Source organism: Uloborus diversus, chromosome 2 (assembly GCF_026930045.1).
Source record: "Uloborus diversus isolate 005 chromosome 2, Udiv.v.3.1, whole genome shotgun sequence".
NCBI classification, from domain to species: domain Eukaryota; kingdom Metazoa; phylum Arthropoda; class Arachnida; order Araneae; family Uloboridae; genus Uloborus; species Uloborus diversus.
In genome coordinates, this window is record NC_072732.1 from 123,785,697 (window position 1) to 123,809,307 (window position 23,611).

Consider the following 23,611-nt stretch of genomic DNA (forward strand, 5'->3'; position numbering starts at 1 on the left):
ACAACTTTAGGTGTCTTTCCCTTTTTTCTCTCTGTTTTTTTTTTTCCATATTCCATTGCTTACATTTCGTTAACGATAAATTCTTTCTCAATAAAAAAGAGCATCTCTGATTTACGCTCTCGTTTTTAACTTTGTTGAGCGAAACTTAGCTCTGGAGAGGAAAATAAGCGTGGGGAATATTTTGCTTATTCATGACGATTTAGTGTGATTATGGGTCACTCTCGCAAAAATGATGCAAACCATGTCAGAGATTTTTCATTTTTTGTCAATGCTAATAACTACCACCAATCAATCATATTTTGTAAATTGACTCTCTATTTAATTATACATAATCAAGTATCAATTGAGGCAATGAGAAGTAAAGGTATGTAAGTGGCAAAATTAAAAATTTGGAGAGAACTAGTCCTTTGTCTTGGGGCAAGAGATGGTACTAGTAGCCCTGGTAGTTGCTGCTATACAGCATGATTTAGAAAAAAATTTCAATGAATGCCTACCTAGGATGTTATCTTTAAACGCGTTTTACTCAAAACTTGAAAATGTCCCCTTACATCCCTTTGCTTCTCACTGACTCAATTTTTCTGCACAAAAGTTATTTATAAGAGATTTAAAAATAGTTTGCTTTGGAACATGAAGGACAATATTACGCAGTCCAGCTTCAAATCATTAGGAGTTAAAACGTTATTTAAGATAGTTCTAAAATGCAACACTATTTCCACTTATCTTTTACATATCTTTTATATACTCGATATATATTTTACATAAGGAAAAAAAGATAATTTTCCCTCAAAAAAGTGATTTTTGATTAATGTTCCAACATTTTTGTTTCGTCTTGTCAACTCGATGCTAGCTGTGTAGTTATAAGTTTTCTTTATGATTAGAATGATTTTTTTAAAGGCTTTTTGCCCATTTTGTTAACTGGGGTGGTCAAAATATTTAAGGGAGCAGTAACATATGATTTGTTAACTATCCTTTATTCTAATTTTTAAATCATCGACTTCAAATTTATGATTTACATCAATTCCACAAATTTAAAAAAATGGTTCCTTCATATTTAAAAAAAAATTTTAACGGGATTAAAAAAATTTTTTTTAAAGATTTTGTTAACACGAATCTGCAGTTTTTATTCTATTTTTCCGTTTTAATTTGATTTTCTTATTTTTTATTTCAGAAGATTTTACTGAATTTAAGTCATAAAAAAACTGGGTTTTATCAAAAGGGGAAACACTAGTCATTCTCAAAAACACATGCATAAAGAGCATAGCTCTAATCAGACCGGGAAAAAGTGTTATTTGTGTAAAAATAAAAAGAAGAGAATACCGCGTCCATAAAAGCTTTCAAAGAACATTTTTAACAAACAAAGTGAAGGGTTATTTTCGTATCCAGGCTTTTTAAAACGGTTGTTTTAGGCTTTTTTGAAGCAGGACGTTGAATACTTTCGCATTTTATTCGTCTTCAGTGCTAAGTTATTTGTTTTGCTAAGAACGGAAAAGTCACTGACTTGAACTTCTAAAACAAACAAGCTTTATCCTAGTTTCAACTGAGTGCAAATATTGAAGATTTTAAGTTACTTGACTACATCGTATCCCAACCGGAGTTCGCGGGAGGTATTAAGGGGGTTCGCGAAGATAATGTTGCAATGGCGAAATTTAAATTCAAGCGTATGTTGTTCCTCATTTATTCATTTGTCTCTTGCAAGGCGCGGGTTTTTATCATTTTCATCGAGTGCCGAAGAAGTTCAACCGTTGAATACAATTATACATAATACTAGAGGACCCGACAGACGTTGTTCTGTTCAAACTTTATAAATTGAAAAGTTAAAAAATTTCAATAAACTATCAAGTATTTGAACCGTTTTGTTGACAAAAAGAAGGAAGAAAAATGTTTTAAGCTGCTATGGTGTCAGAATTCGTATATTTATTACAACATGATTTATCAAATACCCACTGAGCAGTTGATTAACCATTTTTTCTCTCGTACTTGATGGTTTGTTTTTTCAGCCATACTCAAAAGATAAAAAGCATTCTCAGATATTAATTGTAAAAATCTAACTACCCATTTAGAACAAACGGGAAATTCCGCTGCAACATCCCCCATATGAAAAAGAAGAAAACAGTCGAAAGGATATCGTTTAGTAAAATGATAAAGGTAAAAACAGTTCTCTGAATAAGACGAAAATCACTCATCCCCCCCCCCCCGCCCCGATGTGAAATAAACACATTCTTCAACTAAAATGACTAAAAACTCTTTAAAAATGAAAAACAATTCTTTGCAATTTGAAATATTTCGCTAAATAAACAAAAAAATACAATAAATTAAATTAACTGTATCTCTAAAATGTAAACAAATGATTGCTCAACTCTATTGTTTATAGCCAAAGTCGCCAAGCCACCACGTTACTGTAATCTAGCCGATCAGTGAGCAAAGCCAACTCCAACCGATTAGCGGTCCGATCTTTTGAACCAAAACTTTTTAAGCTTCATACATTGCCTAGTTTGTTCTCTTTCCACCAAAGATAAAGATCTTTCACTGCACTGATCTTTTGTGTACAGAGTTATACTGTTGTAATTTATCTGGACGAAAATAAAATTTGTTTCGTCTTTAAATTCCATCATCTTTTCCTTTAATAATGTACTGATTAGTTAGATAATCTTCAAAATATTCTTAACATTGGTGCCGAAACTCAGATGGATTTCAGCCGAAAAACAAATGTTGCTAGGTACGTTACTTTCTGATCATTTGGTTAGGAAAACCTAATACACCGATCCGGTCACATGATTCAACTACGATGACAGAAAACACAATTTGCGTGAACCTTGCAGTACTTTACTTTAAAATACAGTGGCTCCCAAAAGTCTTCGTACACCTACGACCTTCAACGAAATAGGCCTCAAATCATTGGTTAGAATTAATATTTCGGAATAGGTATTTAATTATAAGATCTATGATCAATTTTCAACAAAACTGCAGGAAAAGTTTTCAAAAAATATTAAAACTTAATTTTTTAAAAATCAAAAACCGAAAAGTGCCGGAAATTTTATCTCACAAAAGTCTTTGTACACTTTATAAAATGGCTATATATTATTGAATAATCTAACTTTTGATTAAGTTATTAATTAGTAGAATATCGTACAGTATTCATAACACCTTTTAAACGTCTGGGAATAGTCTTCATTCTTTTTCTTTCTTTTTTTTAGCGTAATTTCTGAGCAAGTGTTCTACCACACTTCGAGTATTACTATTTCTAACTCTATTTCCGTTTTAAAGCCCTATTTTCGTAATCTGGCCTCCATATATCTCTAAATGCGTTACATTAAGTTACAATCTGGAGATTGAGGGGGTATTTTCTAAACTTTAGGACAATTTTCGAGGCACTAGTCGCAAACGTTGAAAACCGTGTGCTTCTTATCGTTATCTTGATAAAAAACAAAGTTGTTTCCAATAACCAAATTTTTGGCTAAGAGTTCAAAATTGGTTTTTAAAATATTTAAAGGAACAGCATAATTCCTTATTCCATCAAAAAATTACAAACTATCAAGTCCTGATGCTGATATGCACCCTCACACTAAAACACCTTCACCGTCCTGATTAACTGATCCAACTAAGTTCTTAAGATTAAGTTCCTAATTTTTTCTTCTACTTACAGTTATACAACAATTCAACCAAAAATGTTGAATTACTTTTTATCTGTAAGTAAGACATGATTCTAAACTGTTTTTAGCTTATTTGTCATTGATTTTGGGACGAAAAGCGTAAGCTTTCTGTTTTTCGCACGACCAAAAAAATTTCTGCGGGAAGAGGTCCCATTTAATCCAGCTAATCAAAGAACTTGGCGAACAATTTTAGGGGAAAATTAAATGTAAAATGTTTCATTTAACTCTGCAGAAACTTTTACAGTACTCAAATGTGTATTTTTCATAAATTTTTTTACTTTAAATCTACGATCACGTTTTGTCAACTTTGCCGGTTGACCTTTTCTTACCTTGTTTTCGGTCCGATTCCTTTCTTTAAAGCATTTTATCAAGCACTTTACTGTACAAACAAATAAATTAACTAATTTAGAGACATTTCAAACCAATTTACCACTACTGTGGGAAAAAAATTCAAATTTGAATGGAGTTTGCGGTTTTTTACGAATACCAGCCATTTTGTAGTAATAAGCAATATATTATGGAATAAATAAACAAAAAAATTAAAGCCAAATGACTTATAAGGGTCAACACAATGCAAAAATACTAATAAAACGGCATATGATTATTTTAATCATGAATTTATTCGAAAATATTTGAGTGTACGATGACTTTTGTGGCGTGTTATTTCTCTGTATCTTCGTTTTCTGACTCATTTCAAAAAGAAGATCCGTCAATATTTTGTAAAAAACCAATGGGTTATATTTAGAATGACATAGGAATGATGTGAAAAATTATTGGACTTTATATTCGAATTCAGTTTTGAGTTATTTTGCTTTTATTAAAAAATTTCAAAGTGTACGAACACTTTTGGGAGCCACTGTATATCACTGGACCTAAAATCGTTGCTTTCAAGCATTGAAGGCTTCTCTCTCACTCTCTTAGTTTTATCTAATCTCAGTAGGAAATTTCATTATAAAAAGCAGAGCTGACTTTCCTATTGTCCTTTGGCAACGGGTTAAATATTTTTTTGAATTCTCGCTCAACAATAGGTTAAAATAAATATTCATCATTTGGGAGATATAACTATCCAATGTTTAAATTAATTAATTAATTAACAAAAACGTTTCCGATTCGATCCATCGCGCTTCGAAACCATGCTTGCCACAACTTAAATACACACAAAAAATTCGATCAAAATCGGTCCAGCCGTTTAAAAACCTTATGGTGACAAACGTCCGCACAGAAGATTTTTATATATTAAGATGAAGTTGAAAGCTTATAAGTTAAATTAAAAGCTACTGTGAAAGCTTTGGTTTTCACAGTAGCTTTTGTTTGTAGCTTTAGTTTGTAGAAATGTGCGCTGCTATATTTGTTTGTAATGTTTTCGTTTGTTTGATGAATTATTGAGCAACATTCAAAACTATAACATTTCTCCCAAATTTAATTGTATGCGTGACACTCTTACGTTTTCTTCTCTTTCTTTTTTTTTTAATTTGCTTGTTACTTGCTACTTACTGCGTAAGGGGTTCGTCAATTTCTTTCGCATTTTACAAGGGGTTCACAAGGAGAAAAGGTTGGGAACCGCTGCTCTAAACGAAAAAAAAAAAGAAGAAGAAGCAAAAATGGTAGCAGCAATGAAGATTACGCCACTGACGTCATGTTGCCCACATCACAGCAATGAATTACATGAGCGGTAATTGATTAGTCTCGAAAACAAGGACGAACGACTGACTGACTAACCGAGAAATCATGACAAAGAAATAATAATCCAGATCATTAATTTTCTCTTTTTCGAAAGTAGTCTTTAGCGAGAAAAACGAGTTTCTCATCTTTTTTTCTCCCGTGTTGATTATGTTAGTACTTTCATCAGAATCCGATTCTTGCAATTACAGTTCTTGCTGAGTTTTGGAACTGTTTAATACGGGAGACTTCGTTGTATTTTAAACAGCAAAGTTAAACATTAGTGTACGCTGGTTTAAGCCATTTCGGGTACTCGTTTTGTGCATCTTTTTTGTTCAGAAAAAAACATTTTTAATCTGCTTGAATTTTTATGTCCACAAAACGTTGATTTTGATGGTGTTACTGTATTTTGTCAAAATTTCAATCAAGTCAGCTTGTTCTGGGTTTCTTAGTTGGATGGCGTTGGAAAGTCACTCCACATCTCCCACCAAAAGCGAGAAGGTCTTGTTACCATTCGGGGGAGAAGTAGAGGAGTTGTCTTCAGCTGTCTGCTTCAATTTTGAGCTTAAAGCTTTGGTCGCATTTCAAAATCTTCTCTTTTTCTCTAAGTGCACATCAAACGATTTTTTGACAAAGGTATTTCAAAAATATTTTTGCACCCTCATTTATAATGTATCATATACTTGCATATATCATCAAATGTTTGCATCATCATATTTTCGAACATAAAATCTTGCTATCATAAACGTCATTAAATTTTTTCAAAGGATTTCTCTCTCGTTCATAGAAAGGGAGCTTAATATAAAGTACAATTCTTGAGCAATTTTTCAAAAAGAATAAATGAATAAATGCACAAGTATTCATCAACTAATACATACAATTAAAGTAAAATTCAAAAAAAACTGTTTTCGTTTAGTAATATAAATACCTTTTTTGCTTAGATTTGTAGTTTTTAGGAACATCAACTCTCGGTTCACTGTCAGGACTGTCCCAAAAGGGGGGCGAGCGGGGCAATCGCCCTGTGCGCCACGAAATGAGGGGGCGCCGCAAGGTGCCCTTCGTTTCAACGGAACACGACGACATTCACACGAAATGAGGGGCGCAGCAAGGCGCCCCTCATCGTAGAAAATGCCCCGATTGCATAAAATTAGGGGCGTCTTGAGGCGCCCCCTCAATTTATCTATCATAGATACACAGTCAAAAACACAAAATACAGAATCATTGCAATAATTCTCTATTTTTTTCCCAAGGGCACGAAAATATTCCTCTCTCTCTGTCTCCAAAACATTAGTTTCCTTTGTATCATTGAAGCAGATACAATAGGGAAGTATTCGATTTTCTAATTTTATTTTAATATAATAGAGTAACATACATGAACATCATCTGCGAAAAATTTTTTACGATACGACTAATACTTTTTTTTTAAATAATTTTTTAAAGTTCACGCGCGAGTGACGTCATTTGCTTGTAAGTCCTTTGACTGACGTCACTGCCGCGCTGCGAGGCGGCGGGGTTGGCTAGGACAAAGAAGTGCTTGGCGATCTTTGGGGGAAGGCGCGGGAAAACAAGAGCCTTCTAACAGCAGCGCGCATAAAAGGCTAGTGAAAATCCTTTGCTGTCTGTAGGGTTTAATGCATTCTGCGATTGTTTTTAATTTGATTTTCTTTGTCATGGCTAGTAGAATCAATTACAAGTATTGCTTCGTTCCTGGATGCGTATCAACATCTAAAAAAACTCCTCACAAGCGATTTGTTATTGTTCCGTCCCAGCAGGATCTTCGAAAGAAGTGTTTTCAAGTGTGTTTATTAATTAAAATTTGAAAATGAAAATTTGCACTGCATTTTAATTAAAAACTATGTCAAGTTAGAAATACAGTTTGAAATATATGTTCACAACTGTTCATAAATAAATGTTTAATAAGCATATGAGATATTTTTAAAAAAAATGCAAGTAAACTAAGGAATTTAAATCCTGCACAATAAACTTAAATAGAAAGTAATAGATGCATTACTATTACCATTTTAATAACAATGCAAAAACTATTAATACTTTCTTTTTAACATTCAAACTATCTTCAAATTTTAACTATTACAAATTGATAATTTAAAAATACATTTTCAGTTTATCACCAGAAGCGTTTCTATATATACAAGACCTTTCTCACATGCAAAAAGGTACTTATTTTATGAAATGAACACCATTTTCAAATTTATTATTTTTATCAAAAGAGCAAAAAAATATATTTTTCCTTTTTTTGCTAAGTTGCACAAAAACTCAAGGATAATTAACATGTATTAATGGATTTAAAACAATTTTCCACAAAAAAAAAGCAGATCAACTTTTATTGCCAACAAAGCGAAAAATTTTCATGCAAAAACTGCTCTAAAGCTTAGTACTGGAATCACTTGCAGTAGGGTTGTTACAAAATGCGCGCCTCATTAAAAGCCGCCAAGTAAGAACTGGAATAGCACTCTTACATTGTAATTTATATATTCAGATAAAAAAAACCATCGACACACAAATGGAAATGATCAATCTTGATAAGGGAAACTAATGCGAATAATATGAACTGCACACATAGACGGATATGTACGTACAATTTTAAAGAATAATAATGGTGAAACTTTGTTGTCTCACTCCCCGTACTTCTAGGACATTAAATCTCTCGTCCTTTCGAAAAAAGTCAAACACCATGAATGACTTTACTTGAGGAAGGTTATTGGATTGACCTTTCGTGAATCCTAGCTCCATGATGGAAAAAATGCTGGTTAAAGGCTTTAAAAAGGCTGAAAAAGACAGTGCTATTCACCTCCTGGTAGGCGCAACACGGCATGGAAATGGAGCTCTGATCGGAACAGGGAAATGACGTCAGCTGCTGACGTTTTAGGCCACACCTCTTTTGTGCGCATCGCTCTTTAAAAAATTCATAAAAAATCAATCGTTGGTTTTAAAAATCTGGCCATGGTGAATTTTTGTGTTTTGTAAGCCTGTCAACATTGTGCAATAGTTAAAATTGGAATATTTGATAGGTTGATACTTCCCTAAAAGGCACCTCTCCTTTGTCTATTTCTCACCAAATTTGCTTGAATTCTGCCCCTGCGTGCAGTGACGTAACCAGAAAAGTTTTAAGGGGGCACATTGAAAAAACAAAAAACAGATTTTTTATTTATTTATTTATTTTTTTTATCTGATAGGAAAAAAGGTCAAAAGGTGTCCAGTCGAAAGTTTGAAACTTCTAGTTTTGAAAACGCAGTTTTAGCCTTCTTAAAAACGCGGCTATAGGTCATGTTTATTGATGTTACGGAGTAAGCTCAGAAACTGTTTCCGATCGATTATTTTTTTTAATTGATTGAAATTTATTCCTTCTCCCCCTACAAGTTTTCGAAATTGAAGTTTCAAAACCGCAACTTTAGACGAACTTTGAAGATTTTATGGACGGGAGAATCTGGAGCATTTCCCAGGAAAATTATTTAAAATTATGGTTCAAATCTTTAAGCCATGTTTTGCATTCACGGGCAGTTCCACTTAAAGTTTTTGTAAGTGTTGTTTAAAAAACCCATTTTTTTATGATATTAAAGAAAGGCGGCATGGGGACACTTGCACGAATATTTTCTTAAACTTAAGTCTTAAAACGCAATTTGTAAGTCCATATTTTGTAATATTAGGGCCAATGATTTTTCGAAATTAGAGCTCCAAAACGCAATTCTGAGCGATTTTCGATGTTGTTGAGTATTTGTGGGCTTCTCCTTAAAACTTACACATATTTAATGCAAAAGAATAACATCTTTGTTTATAACACATATGAAAGTTGGTATTAAGTTGGTACTAGTAAAACCACAAAAGAACTCTTGAAAAGAATCATTGGATGAGTCCAGATCGAAATCTAATTTCGATGTAATTTACTTCGATAAATACATTTTCTATTTATAATCAGCAACTTATTTATTTGTGTTCTTAGTTTGATCAATATGAATAACCAATTCAGTTTTAATTCTTAGTTTTTTATCAAGTGCGATAACATTTTACTAGATAAATATTTCGATTTTTAACATTTCCATTTTTCAAAAAGTTTTTGGGGCATTAATGTTTCACAAATATTAGAAGCATGTTCATTGCTTGCCTTTTAATTTGTATTATGCATAGCCGTCTGATTGTTCTGTTCATTAATATGTAAGAAATTCAAGTTTGTATTATGCACTGATGTTATAGCTAACTTGTTGTTTCTGTGTGTATGGGGGGGGGGCTCCAGGAAACTTTCGCTTCGGGCGCCGTCAGAGCCTCGGACGGCCCTGTTCACTGTTTCCCTCTTTATTTAAATTTTAGATGGATTCAAGTCCGAGAAGTTTTTACTTTTTTTGTATCGAAAATCAGTTGGAAAATTGAAAACGAAAGAAAATAAACTTTCTGTGACTTGATTAGCTATAATTATTTTTAAGGAAGAAAAATGTTCATAATTAAAACAGGGTTGTTTGGTTTAAACCACGTTGATTTAAACCGTGGTTTAAACCATGGTTTAAACCAATTGTTTTTTTTAAAAAACCATGCGGTTTTTTAAAATGGTTTTTTTTAAAAAGCCAAAAAAAACCATTTTACAGGTTTACATTGAATTCCCCACACATATTGAAAAATGTAAAATTCCATTTATGCTAAGTTCCTAGCTAAGTTGCAGAGATAAATACTAAAATTGCAAAATTGCTCCTTCAAAATGTATTACAAGCTTGAATCGAAAAAAAAATATTAATATATTTTTTATTTCATATATGTGCCATAAAGCAGATTTCAGTCAACTTCCATCATTATGCTTAATTTGCATGATTATTTAAGATTTACTAAGGATTGAATCTTTTATGGTAGATGCAATCCATTATATTGCTCACTCCTGTTGCAGGGGTGTGACATTTTTTCTCATTTATTTGTACTTTCCTGGAATTTTAACTTTGAGTTGTAAGGTAATCAACAGTCTAACTTAATTGTTTGCACCTAAAAATTAAGATTTGTTCTGCAGGTGAACACAAATAATATTTTTTTGAATCAAATTTTAAAAAAAAGTTTATACTTTACGTATATAACGTTTTTGGCAAAAAAAAATTTCTTGAAATAGAATTTGCTACACATTTATTTGTTCTAAATAGTTTGCATTTAATATTTTTTAAACTTCAATGTTGGATGCAACATGTATGCCAGTAAATAAGCTGTAATTTAAGCCATGTTACACCAATTTTTGTATTTTTGATTTGGTTCTCTGTTTTAGCGATAGTCGATATCTTTTCCAAGTCTTTCCAAAATAAGAACGGAGTCGAATTTAGAGCAGCACTTTTTTTTTAAACTTTGTCAGTACAACAGCAATCGATATTTTTACTGTTCAATCATGTACTGTTGTACATTTTGCTTTACTTCAATATTTGCGACATTGTGTATATAAAAATCAGCATTATGTAAGATCAGAAAGAAAAAAATATGAAAATTGTTCTTTTGAAAAGATTATGCTTAAAAATATAACTTTTACCTTTATTCGATAATTATTCATATTATGTTGGTTTTACAAAGTTTTTTTTTTTTTGGATCTTCATTATATTTTATCTTAACCGGCATCACAACCATTTCTTGAAGTATTTCGTATCATAAAGGGTCTATATATACATGCATACTAATATGTTAATCAAGTCAAACATTTCAATCAATATTTCCCCGCAGAAAGCAATTTTAATTATTTAATTTAGTTACAAGATTTTGTTCTTATCTCTTTAATTAATCAAGAAATTAGGTATAATGTGACTATTGAATAACTGTTAATTACATGAAACCTTAATTACCTTCTGAAAATTAATTGTTTTTCTCGCAAATAGTATTTAAACCAAAAAAAACTTGGTTTAAACCAAAAAAATCTGATTTAAACCAAAAAAAACGTTTTTTTTACCAACCCTGATTAAAACCATCTGGGGCAAATATAGATTCAGGAGTAAGCCAGTACCATACAAAGCTGAAACCTTACTTAGTTCAACAAACAATAGTACAAAACGTAATATTTCATTAGCTCGACTGATTTGCCCAATGAGATCGCTATTAAGGATTATCTACTTATATTATTAATGCACAATACTATTTTTGAGAATTTCAAACTTCTTGCGTATAAACCTTCAGTATTGATTAGACAAAAGTAACTATCTAAATTACTGAAATATGAATGGGAGTGAAAAGAATTATTGTCTGTAATACAGTGTGTATGTATGTGTTCTAATGAGGGTACAGCGCAGTTATGCCGGATAAAAGTGAAATGATTTCAACTTGATTTCTTAATTTGAAATAAAATTTCAGAAAGAATAAATTCAATTTTATTGCGCATATCAACGTGAAACCTTAAGCATTAAATCTGTTTCTTTCCAAACTAAAAAAAGTAATGAAATATTTCAGTAAATTATTCAGTAAAATATACTCCAGTCCATTAATTTCAGTAAAATATACTCCAGTCATATTTGTTTCTGGACATATTATCCCATGCAATCCATAAAGATAGTATGACAATATGATTGCCATCTAATTTCAAATTTGTAAAAGCTTAACTTTTTAACGTTTTTAGTTTTTGTGCTTAACAACATCGCAAAGAATAAATTTTTTTCATGGCAACATTTAATTAACTCTTAATTTTCAAAAACTGGCTGTATTCGTGACGAAATTAAAAAATAATAATAATAGAATAGCCTTTGAACAAAATGGAAATCATTATTCATAGTAATGACATTTTATTTTGATGTTCAACTGATCACATATACTAGGCTTTTTTCTGAAAAATGTCTTCAAACTGAAGACTTTTACATATTTTTTACTTTCGCACGGAAATTCTGAGTTTATAAACGATCTTTGTAGATTGGATTTTATTTAGTTCAGTGCTAAAACGACTTTAAGCTAGAGCACTTTTAATAAAACCAAGTCCTGTTAAGTCTTACTCTAACTGTAAGCAAAATGCAAATATTTTATTTCTGCTCTCAACTAGCCACATTTTAAATGAGCTTTTTTCTTTATTTTTCCCATTGTTATCAGTGCTGTTCCCATCATTTTTCTGAGAGTATACTCCAGTAATACATTACGCACAATATGTGCATGCGATCATATACAATGTCATAAAATGAAAATTTTTGAAGCTCGAGGGTACATGCTATGTGTCTAAAAAATGTTTGAGAGTATTCGGCGTACATGGAGAACATCTTATGGGAACATCCCTGATTGTTATTTTAGCGCTTTCTTTAAAAAATGTTTCAAACTGCAAATTACTGTAAAGTAATCATTTGTAAAAAAAAAAAAAATCCGAAATTCTAGAATATTCTTGAAGTTTGGCTTTTATTTGGTTTGGTACTAAAAATATACGAAAAACAGTTGGCATTACCGTTGTGATATAATTATATCTAGCAAAGAATATCCTATTATAGCAGGATATTGTTGACCTAAAGTCAGAATGTCAAGTATCCTTTCATAGCAACAACCTCATTTTCAAGCATCGCAAGGGAAGAGAAAAATCAACATCAACAATATTCCTCAAAGTTGCCAGATTGTCAGGATGACGTATTCAACCGAGTCGTCTGCTCGTCCCAGGGACATTCGAATGGAATCTGTTGAATACACTTCCGCCCGCACAAATGGAAGTTGCTGGCGTGCCAAATGTAACTGATTTGTTCATATTCGCTACGGCAGCGAACCGCAACACTACGAAAACGGTGGAAAGGTTTAGTTGGCAATGAGCGCGGCGTTCCGCTGAGGCGCTAAATTTGAATTGCTGTTATAGAGATTCAACATCTTGTTGCATTCTAATGCTCACTATTTGTGATTACAAAGATGTAAGTACGTTGCAATTAATTTAATAATCGTAAATAATTATGTAACCTTTTCTAACTGATCTTGTAAAACGTAAATAATGCGATAAATGTCGTAATAAAAGTATATTACCAATGATAGTGCAATTAATAGTTTTGGGTTTACAATTTTCGGTGCAACGAATTTTTCTGTTGAAAAGTTTTCCTTTGCCATCCGCATACATTTATGCTTTTGTTTTATTCGTCTTGGTTTTTCAAAGTAAGCCGTTTTGTTTATTTTAATAATTTATTCAAGAAAAGAAAAAAACCCTGAATGTTTTTCACCTAAAATTAATAAGTTACTTATAAGTATTTTTACATTCACTATTTTATTTACCGTTTAGAGCTTGGTCATTTTGCAAATGAAGGAAGTGGATTTTTTCCATGTTACAATCAATCATTCCCACCACCTCCCTCCCTTTCTCTAGACGGATAATAAACCTTTCTATTTTTTATCCAAATCTTTAACAGCTTTTCTTTTTGAAAAAGATGGATTTCAGATAAAATCGTCAATTTTTTACGGCAGTCACAGTAAAATTTTACTTTATCTTATTTATATTTATTTTATTTTATTTTATTAATTTTTATTTTATTTTATTTATTTATTTTAATTTAATTTATTTATTTTAATTTTATTTTTTTCATGTTTGTGTATGAACTGGACACTTTAGATTTCAGTTTTGGTATTTCGGTTTTCTGTTCCATGATTTATTTAATGAAAATCGTTTCTTTTATGCTACAAATGAAACTTAAGGGAAATAAACCTATAATTTGTTGTTTGAAACATCACTTTTTTAGAAGTCTTATGTTTACTTATTTATTTTAATTAAGTGTAAAATGTAATTTCAACATTCATGCATTAAGAATTTAATAATAAAATAAGAAATCAAGATAAACTACTCAATGCAAGTTCATTTTAGAGGAAAATGTATCTGGCAATCTTAATTTTAACGATGAAATTAAGAATATGGCTGTAAAAATAAGTACTTCTCCAACTTGATATTCAACTGTAAGCTTAGCTTTTACACATGTTATTTCACATTTTTTATTTTACAATGAATTATTTTCCTGTTCAATCTTCTCTTCGGAATTTAAGATTTAAACATATGTGAGTCCTCAGGAAACTTTTTTTACAGAATGAAACAAAATACATGCAATTTACGCCATCCATATACAAGTTAATCAGCATATGTGTAAAAACATTTTAACTTCGTGGTGGAAGTCCAAATTGTAGATTCACTCCATACTGAGAAAAATTAAATCACGCTAAAATTATAGCACTTTCTTTTACAAGTATTTGAAAAATAATATTTTTTTTTTCTTTTCTTTGCAGCAAACTAAAGGCATCACTGGAACTAAAATCTGGAGGAGAATATCAAATATTTCTGCAACACATAGGAGGTCTGTCAACGTATCTGAAATCGGAAGCATACAGTTACGGAAAGTAGGTGAATTTTGAATATGGTAAACTTTTCAAGAACTTTAAAAGTAGTCTCTTAATAGTGTGAGGCAAAACAAGTTTGCCTTGAAAATAAAATGTACGAGAAAGTGGTTTAAAGTTTAGTTAAACCACATTTACCACATTTAAGTTTTGGAGCGAAATTATAAGACTTTTTAGAGGTATTTCTACGATAAAAATTGACTATCATAATTCATATATTTACATATTTTACCGTGTGAAGGTAAACGGCAGTATCTGCAGAAATGAGTTTTCGAGACATTTGAAGAAATGTGCGGTGGATTCAGTACTGACAATAGGAAAATGTTGAAATTAGACTTTTTTTCGAGCCTTTTTTTCAGCGGAAACCAAATAAGCGAGCTTGTACACTAAATATAACGTACAACAGATGAAAAGAATGAAAAATTTGCAGTTACTGCCCTTTACGTGCCCTCGATAGTACTCCTCTCAGAAGTATTAGCCTTTCTTCTATCAAATAGAATCACCCTAAAATCAGACAAAAAGTTGACGGAAGTTTTTTACACTTAAACTAATTAGTCGACAGACTCTAAATACAGCTTCAACTGCTTTATAAAGCACTTACTTTAATAACTGATGTATTCTTTTCAGAACATAGTAGCACGTATTACGCAAAAATGAGAGGGGTTGGTTTGCACCGGCTATGTGGTTTTTCCTTACTTTCCTCTGGCAATGCAATATGCATTCAAGGACGCCCATCCCAAGGGCACCCCTGTATACAGTGCACCAAAGGAAATGGCGCACCTTCTCCTCTCCCTCCCCCAATATCACTAAAACCTCCATAAAGTGTAAGAGCACCCCTCCCTAAAAAATAGCCCTAAAAATACTCCATAAAAATTTTGATGGCGCAGTCGGTGCGATGAGCACCCCCTCCCCTATTTAGTTGGGCACCCCTCTGTATATCTGTATTATTGAAACAAATAAAGTAATCTGTGAAGTGAAGATTCTCGATCCTGCATAACACAGTGAGTTCCGTGGTTACAGAGAAAAGATATCCAGTTTCTTCTCGAAAGAAGGGAATGGTACATTAAAAAGTTAAGTTTCTAAAACTTGGTTCCCTCAAATAATACTTTTCTTCCTCTTTCTCGCATTAGAACGGAAAATAATATCGCCTTCAATACCATGATCAACATTTCTTAAAATAAAGATAACCATCTAAAATACTTTAGCATTTTAGTTGTTGTATCACTGTCAAAGTTAAAAACAAATTAAACTGTAATCATCTAGTAAAGATAATTTTATTCAATTTTAAACGTGATTCCTCAAACTGCAAACAGAAACTGTGCAATACGTTTCATCTTAAGAAGCTATACGCAAGAAACGAGTAATTTTTTTTCTATTGATGTTTTTTGCAGTAGAGCCTCAGGAATTCGGTGAGCCCTGATCAGATTCCGGAAAGTTCAAATTTACCGGGTGGACCATTTAAACTCTTGTTTTCAGTAAGTGACTAATAGTGACCTGAAAGTTTTTGACCTCCTGTAAGATCTCACAATTCTTCGACCATTGTGACTCGCAGTGATGTTTAAATAACTTTACTGTGACCTGTTCTGCTATCTGGGAACTTGGGCTTTCATTCATGTTCATTACTACTTTCGATTGTTCAAAAACTTTTGCTGAAAATAATCTAGTAAACAAAAAGAAAAAATACGAATCATTTGAATATCACAAATTCGGGTGGATTAGTCTTCATAAGTGTGTTACAGTAGCTTCCTTTTTTCTGCAGATGGCGATAGAAGTCCTGGGGTGGAGTAAAGAAGACATACGATTTGCAATGGCTGGGAAACTGTCTTTCAGTGGCGCCGTTGAAGTTGGAAAATCAACACGGAGAGGTCGTGGAGCCGTTCGATTTACTTCTACTCACGCCCTTTTGGCCACGAAGGGCAGACCTAATGGCCAGTATCGTCCAGATTTGGCAAGGGAAGACGCCGTTTTGTTTCCCAGAGACACAGGTATAGAGGACGCTACCCTGCTTCTGGTCAAGGAAAAGGGAGGCAAATATAGTCTTGCCAGGGTGGGTATTCCTTGTTTTGAAAGTGATTTTATTTGAACTGTCAAAAGCAATAACTTTTTTTTTAATTATCTTTACATGTATATGTTACATGTTATTATTTCTTAATATATTAATGCTATTTTATATCTTATTTCACTGACATTAGTGTCCTAGGATGAATTAACATGTAAGTATAATACGTATACAAGTTGCATTACATGAAAATATGCACGAAATACCTAATTTTTGGCACGTTTGTGCTGAATTACTCATGAATGCATATTTTTTACCTCAACCTCAAACGTATCAAAGTTTAAAAGAATTATTTTGAACTAGCGGTACCCGCACAGCTTTGCCCTTAGTAGAAAATTAAAAGATCATTTGGTTCGCCTGTACATTTACAAATAATGGATGCATTTCTCGCCAATATGCTATATTAATTTGCTCGTCTATGCTATGGTAATTTACTCGTCCATGTTATTCTAATTTGCTAGGTATTGCTGCAGAGGAATTAATTCCACCAATGGTGGCTTAAAATTGAAACAAAAAAAGAACAAAATTGAATTTTTGAAAAATTGCTTCGAGGTGCTCCCCTTGTGCTACGAACTAATTTGTGCCGAATCTCATGAAAATCGGTCGAACGGTCTAGGCGCTATGTGCGTAACAGACATCCAGACAGAGATCCAGAGACATAGCCCTTCAGCTTTATTATTAGTAAAGAAGATAAAGATGGATATCATTTATTGAGAACTGAACTTAAAGAATAATAATTTAGTTTTAAAACATCTTTTTATAAATAAAACACAATGTCAAGAATTGAAAAATAAATAAATAAATAACGTAGGGACAAGTTCTCTCAGAATCAAATTGCATGCGTGCAAAAACGTTCTAAAATGGTTAGTATTCGCATAATTTATAATTTTGATGTAATCCGTGATTGTTTTTTATCCATACTTATGATCAGTATCAATGACACTGCAACTGTATGCATTATTGATCTTATTATTAATATGATGGTCCATTCTTTTGCTATTGACTTTACTTAGTGACTTTTGATATTCAATGCACAGGATCCTCTACACTTGGGATTTTGCGTCATTAGTTCTGAACTGGAAGATGAAGATATCATTGAAATCCAGGAATATACCACCAAAGAGTCCGTATTTCTGAAGGTAATAATATAGGTTTTTAGATTTCAACTGCATAAAACCTACAAAGATGAAATTAGTGTAAAAGGAATGGTAGTGAACTAAAAAGAACCTCTGTGCTACATAACAGAGTCAGAATTTTCGTCTTCTAAGCTGTAGGCGTGGGTTCGATTCCCGCCCGTGCCCTGAGTGTTATTTCCTTCTCTTGTGTTGTAAACCTCTCCTGTGTGTGTCCGGAGGCAAGGCTATTTATACGCAGTCCTCTATGTGTGTAAATCTGCTTAGCTTCTGCAGAAATAAACGAGCTGACGTGTGCATCACATGACTTCCTTTTACACCAATTTAATGTTATTTCTCCATTATTGGCAATTTTAATGTGATTCAATAGTAAACTCTCTAAATGTCACCAACAATGGCCAAATTGAAACCAGATTTTTAAAAAAAATTGCCAAATTTGTCGCCAAGTTGCCCACAAAACTTGGCGACCAAAAGCCTGGCGATACATCGCTAAGTATCCACCAAATTATAATACCACTTGAGTTTGCATCGAAATAAATAATGATTTCCCCCAAAAAAGGTCTAAAAGACCCCTTTTGAAACATTCGAATGCAACCAAAAGAGGAAGTGCACAACTATACCCCACTAGGAATCTACGTACCAAATTTAAACTTTCTAGGACATACCGTTCTTAAGTTATGCGACATACATACGCACATATGCACATTCATACATACGTACATACAGACGTCACGAGAAAACTTGTTGTAATTAACTCAGGAATCGTCAAAATGAATATTTCGGGCGTCTATACGTTCTTAAGTACATATGCACGTGTGGTCGGGTCACAAAAAAAAAAAAAAAAAAAAAACTCAACATTCATTCGGGGGTAAGCAAAATGGAAATTAAGGTCGATTTTTAAATGAAAATTTGTTCGCGAGTACAATACTTCCTTTTTGTGTAAAAGGAAGTAATAAACGAAATAGTGAATTAAAAACGTATATGCTTGATACGAAGCTTTATGGCGTAAGTGGAATTTTCCCTTAAGAGAAGGGGGGGAGTTCATTTTGGGGTGCATTAATCCTTCTGGCTGTGCCCCTCCTAAAGACTTCAAACACTCTCATCTGATAAAATTTTAAAAGTTAACGTGGAAATCTGCTTTAAACTTACCGACCAGTAAAATGGTGAATCAAATTATCAAAAAACAATTGACAATGAATACTTGCTAACAGTCATTTGAAGAATCAATTTATGAACACCCAAATGATTGAAAAGCCAACTCGAATTACGTGAAGAAAAGAAATAAGCTGCGTTAATATAGTATACGCTTTTCAACTCTTCCTAACCTCTCTAGCACAAAATTCTAAAATAAATAATTTCAATTACAAAATTTAAAAAAAAAGTTGTGGTGTTTATTTTTCTTGCCTCGAAGGAACACTACAGTTTGGAGAAATTTAGAAACAATTGCAAGCACAAATTCAAGTTATTTTGTAAAGATGTTTCGTTTCCTATACTGCTTTTAAGCTACATACAAGTTATGATAATGTATTTAAAATGATTTTAAGCTTAAGTTTTTTAATTAACTTAAAATATTTTGTGCCTTTTTATTTTCTGAAGCTGCTCCATAACACTGAACTCTTGATCAAATATTAAGTAACAAAAAATAATAATAATAATAATAATAATAATAATAATGATAATAATAAAATAAATAAAAAGAAAAAATAAATAAGTAATTTTTAAAAATAATTTACAATAAATTTATGAAATGACTACAGAAAAATAATAATTACAAATGTTTGCAAATTTTTCTAAAATTTATAATCCCTTACATTAATATTCATATTCTGAAGAGGTTATAGGAACTCTTCACAAAAGCCCCACCTTAGGACAAAATTGCAAAAATAAAGAATTTTTGATGGAACAAAAAAAAATTTAGAATGCAATTGTGCAAGCATTGTCAAAAAACTACTTAAATATTCATACCGCAGTTAGCAAAGCAGGTTAGTTAGTTAAAAAGTTGTTTTCACGTGAAGACAGCGGTGAAATTACTAACAGCTGCTAAAACAAAGAAATTGTCACCAGGGAAACGGAAATTGGCCCATGGTCCATTACTCTAAAAGATTTGACAAAAAATAGGACTGGTACTAACATCACTAAACTTTTTTTGAAATGTTAATTCGTACATGTATGATAATAATGCCTAAAATTTACAACATGAATGGAACTTTTTCGTATGTATTTCAATTAAGAGTACCTTAGTTAAAGCAAATTTTTCGGAAAACGAAGTTTGATTTGTGAAGTTTGCGGTAAGTATTATTCATTACAAGGATGGAAAAGTTTGCTACTTATCTTTGATAAACGGAAGGTTTGTTACCCTTTTTTTTTTTTTTTTTTTGAAAAATCAAGTAGTTGCTGAACTTTAAGCAGTGTAAAATGCATTAATGTTTTAAGGAGTGCTAAAGCTCTTCTTAAATATTGAAAAGTTTGCTAGTAAACTTAGACGGACGGAAAACTTTGTTACTATTTTTTTTAATTAAGTAGTTAATCAACTTTAAACAGTGTAAAATGCAATAATGTTTTAAGGAACGCCAAAGTTCTTTCTTCAGCACGTTTTGGGTTTTAAAACTTTATAACAAATATTAAGAGATTTTAATGAATCCTAAGGGATGGGAATGCTAGTTAGCGATATTTAGGTGTTGGAAACACTTATTGATAATCTTTTGAAAGTGTACAATTATTAAAACATGTTTTGATGTGGTAAATGATGCTGTATAGAGAACAGTAGTATTAGATAATGAAAAGCTAAAATTAAATGTTAAAATGAACAATACAGGCAGTCATAACGTAGCGTTTTTTAACATGCAGAAGAATATCGAAATTCCGAACCAAATCTTACCACAGGTAGTTCGTATTTTCCAATTGCTTGGATTTTCGAAAATAGCGAAGAAAATGCCATTTAGGAAAATGTTAATGCCACTTAGGGTTGGATGGGGTAAGTGGCGGACCTCTTTTTAGAAAAGTTCGTTTTTGAAGTGTTATACAAAAGTTTTGAAACAAAAAAATTCAAACTTATTGATTTATTTTATTTGGGACATTACTAATGAACAAGAGTTTATCATTATTTTGGGAAAAAATGTTTTAAATATTCCTAACGATTGTATATTTTAAAAAATCAGATTGGTGTCCCACTTACCCCATACGAAGGAGTAACTGGGCAACCCACCTTTGATTTAAATTTAAAGCAACCATATATATAAAGGGGGATAAATGGGTCTTCTTTGATGAAATATGCATTTTTAATAGAAAATATTTTTCAAACGCGTTAATTTATAAGATATCTACTTACTTTTAAATCTGTATGTCGGAAGATTATAAAGCAAAACAAAACAGTTAAATCTATGAAATTTATTGAATGTATGTTGGCATATATTTTACTTTTACATATAAAGCAGTGTTGAATAAACGTAATACAATTGGTTAAGATCAATTTTAGTAAGTTTGCCAAAATTATAAGTTGAAAAAGACATTGGAAATACTAAAAAACGAAACGTCAATTTAAAGTTCGCTAAGAGGGAGAATCATTATCACTTCCAACCTCAGTAATAATTCCAACATCATATGTATCAGGCTAATAAGAAGTACCGTTACTTAATTCCTTCTGTCAAATTTAGAAGTTTTTTTTTTTTCATCGGCACCCTTAATTTACAAACTTAGAGCTTCATAATGCTGTATATTTCCTTTGATGCAAATTTCACAAAGATATCATCCCCAGCTTTTAGTTTCTTCAACTGAGCTATCAATTACTTCCAAATTTTTATATAGTTACTGTCTTTTCTTTCATTCATAGAAATGTTTTATCAAAGTTCCTTTTTGTTTTAAAATCGTCGCTATTGTGTGGGGTTCCACTTACCCCACAGTGAGGGGACCCACTTACTCTTTATAGAAAAAATTTATGGGGACCCCTACAGAAAAGTTGAATGAACATAAAACAGTAATAAAAACTAATCTGGAAAAACTTCTTTTAAAAATATTGCTTGTACTCTCTAAAAAATACTTCTTGTTCTACGTACACAAGTTCTATGACATAGAAAAAGTTCTTTAAATCCCAAACATATCCAAACACAATCATGTGATGAAATGTGACATGATCAGTGTAAAAAAGTATAAAAGTTCTTTGCATATTTCAGTTTTAGAGGGGATTGGGTGACCTACTAATCCCAGTGGTTCACTTCCAAACAACCAACCCTAATCAAATAAAGTGGCTTATACAAAATGTATTTACATAACGCTACAATATGGAAATACATTTTTACAACATTTCCCGAAAATTAACTCACTGCTTACGTAATTCTTATAACATACATCTTAACATTAAGGAAAAATTATTAAAACTTCTTGGGAGTGCGTTCGAATTTTTGACGTTCGGATGTTTGTTGTTCTACTGTAATCGTAAAAGAAGTCATAATTTTCGAACATACATGCTTTTTTTAAAGCATGTATGTTCGAAAATTATGACTTCTTCGAAATTATGACTTCTTCCTTTTTTAAAGGAAGAAGGAAAATGATAGCTAACAAAAGAATTTTCAAACGATATTTAAAACTTCTTCGGTAATGTAAATGTTACCTAAAAGGTTTTAGAAGCTATTACCATTTAAGTTTATTAAATTAAGTTTAATTATCACTGCTTGAAATTTTAATTAAGTTTCGAAACTTCCATTTTTTTCAGGCTGAATGCAAGACGGACACGACGGAATGGCTGAAACAGCTAAAATATCATGCAAAAGACTTGGGCACTTGGAAAAGAAGGCGGAATGCTTTGGCAAACATCATGATCAATGGCATGATCCATCATCATCGTCACTTATGAGTCAAAAACCTTGACCCTAAGTACATCAATTGTAGGGAAAAGCTCTTCATTTATATTTAAATACCTTGCTTGCATTCTATGACTTTTCAAAGAAACATTGTTAGCAATCGTGACTTAACATGTTATGTAAGCGCTTTGATATTTGTTCTAGCATTGCAAATGTATGGAATCTATATTTGTTTCAATATTAAAAATCTTCCAATCATTTTTTTTACAACTGATATTCGAGAACTTTTGTCAAGCTAGCTTTGGGTTCAAAATTCTCATTGGAATTACTTCCGTTCTTCCTAATATTACTTACAAACTATTTCATGTAATAGCATCTCGATTTCTGTGCGTCATAACGATGCCTCAATGTCAGATTATGTTCTGTAGAAGTGAACTTTGAGGGCTTTCATATATGTGATGTTACAATTATCAATATTGAAATCTAAAATGCTCCTGTATTCTGATTTGACTCAGTGTGCATTTTCTATCCAGTTGACTGATTGCCTACCATCTAACGTAGAGTTGCTTTAACTAAAGTCCCGAATCGTAGAATAAGCACCGACGCGTCCGCCATTTTGGGGCTAAACCATGCTTTCATCCTATGTCTGATATGGGGAAGTAGCTTATTTTGCTTCTTGATTGTGGTTTCGTATTAACTCCATGGTTATCCACTATGACGAATTATTGCAATCGAAAAGCAAAACACGATACTTCATTATAGCAGACATAAGAAGACTGCATTCAGCCCCAAGATGGAGGACGTGTCGCCACTTAAGCTGCGATTTAGGGCTTAGCTGTAACAAATGTGACACTAAATTCATAATCAATGTTGTGGTCTTTAAGAAACGTGTTCTCAACACTATTTGCTGAATACGTAAAACAATTTGTAAAAATTGTTTAATATTGAGCAACAGATTACTTGAATAATACAAGAGAAGGTTTCAGGAAGTTAAGAATCTTCACATGACATTTTTACTCGCCATTTTAT

General features: G+C 32.0%; 1 protein-coding gene across 1 annotated transcript in view; it reads left to right on the top strand.

Annotated features, from left to right (window-relative positions):
* LOC129216023 (myosin-M heavy chain-like) overlaps window positions 1–22,856 on the top strand; it is a 58,838-nt gene extending 35,982 nt beyond the window's left edge. Inside the window, exons 10-13 of the mRNA XM_054850166.1 lie at window positions 14,487–14,597; window positions 16,354–16,641; window positions 17,691–17,792; window positions 22,495–22,856. Of these exons, the coding sequence (XP_054706141.1) occupies window positions 14,487–14,597; window positions 16,354–16,641; window positions 17,691–17,792; window positions 22,495–22,635 (642 nt within the window). The 3' untranslated portion in view covers window positions 22,636–22,856. The remainder of the gene's footprint in view (window positions 1–14,486; window positions 14,598–16,353; window positions 16,642–17,690; window positions 17,793–22,494) is intronic.
* The last annotated feature ends 755 nt before the right edge of the window (window positions 22,857–23,611 follow it).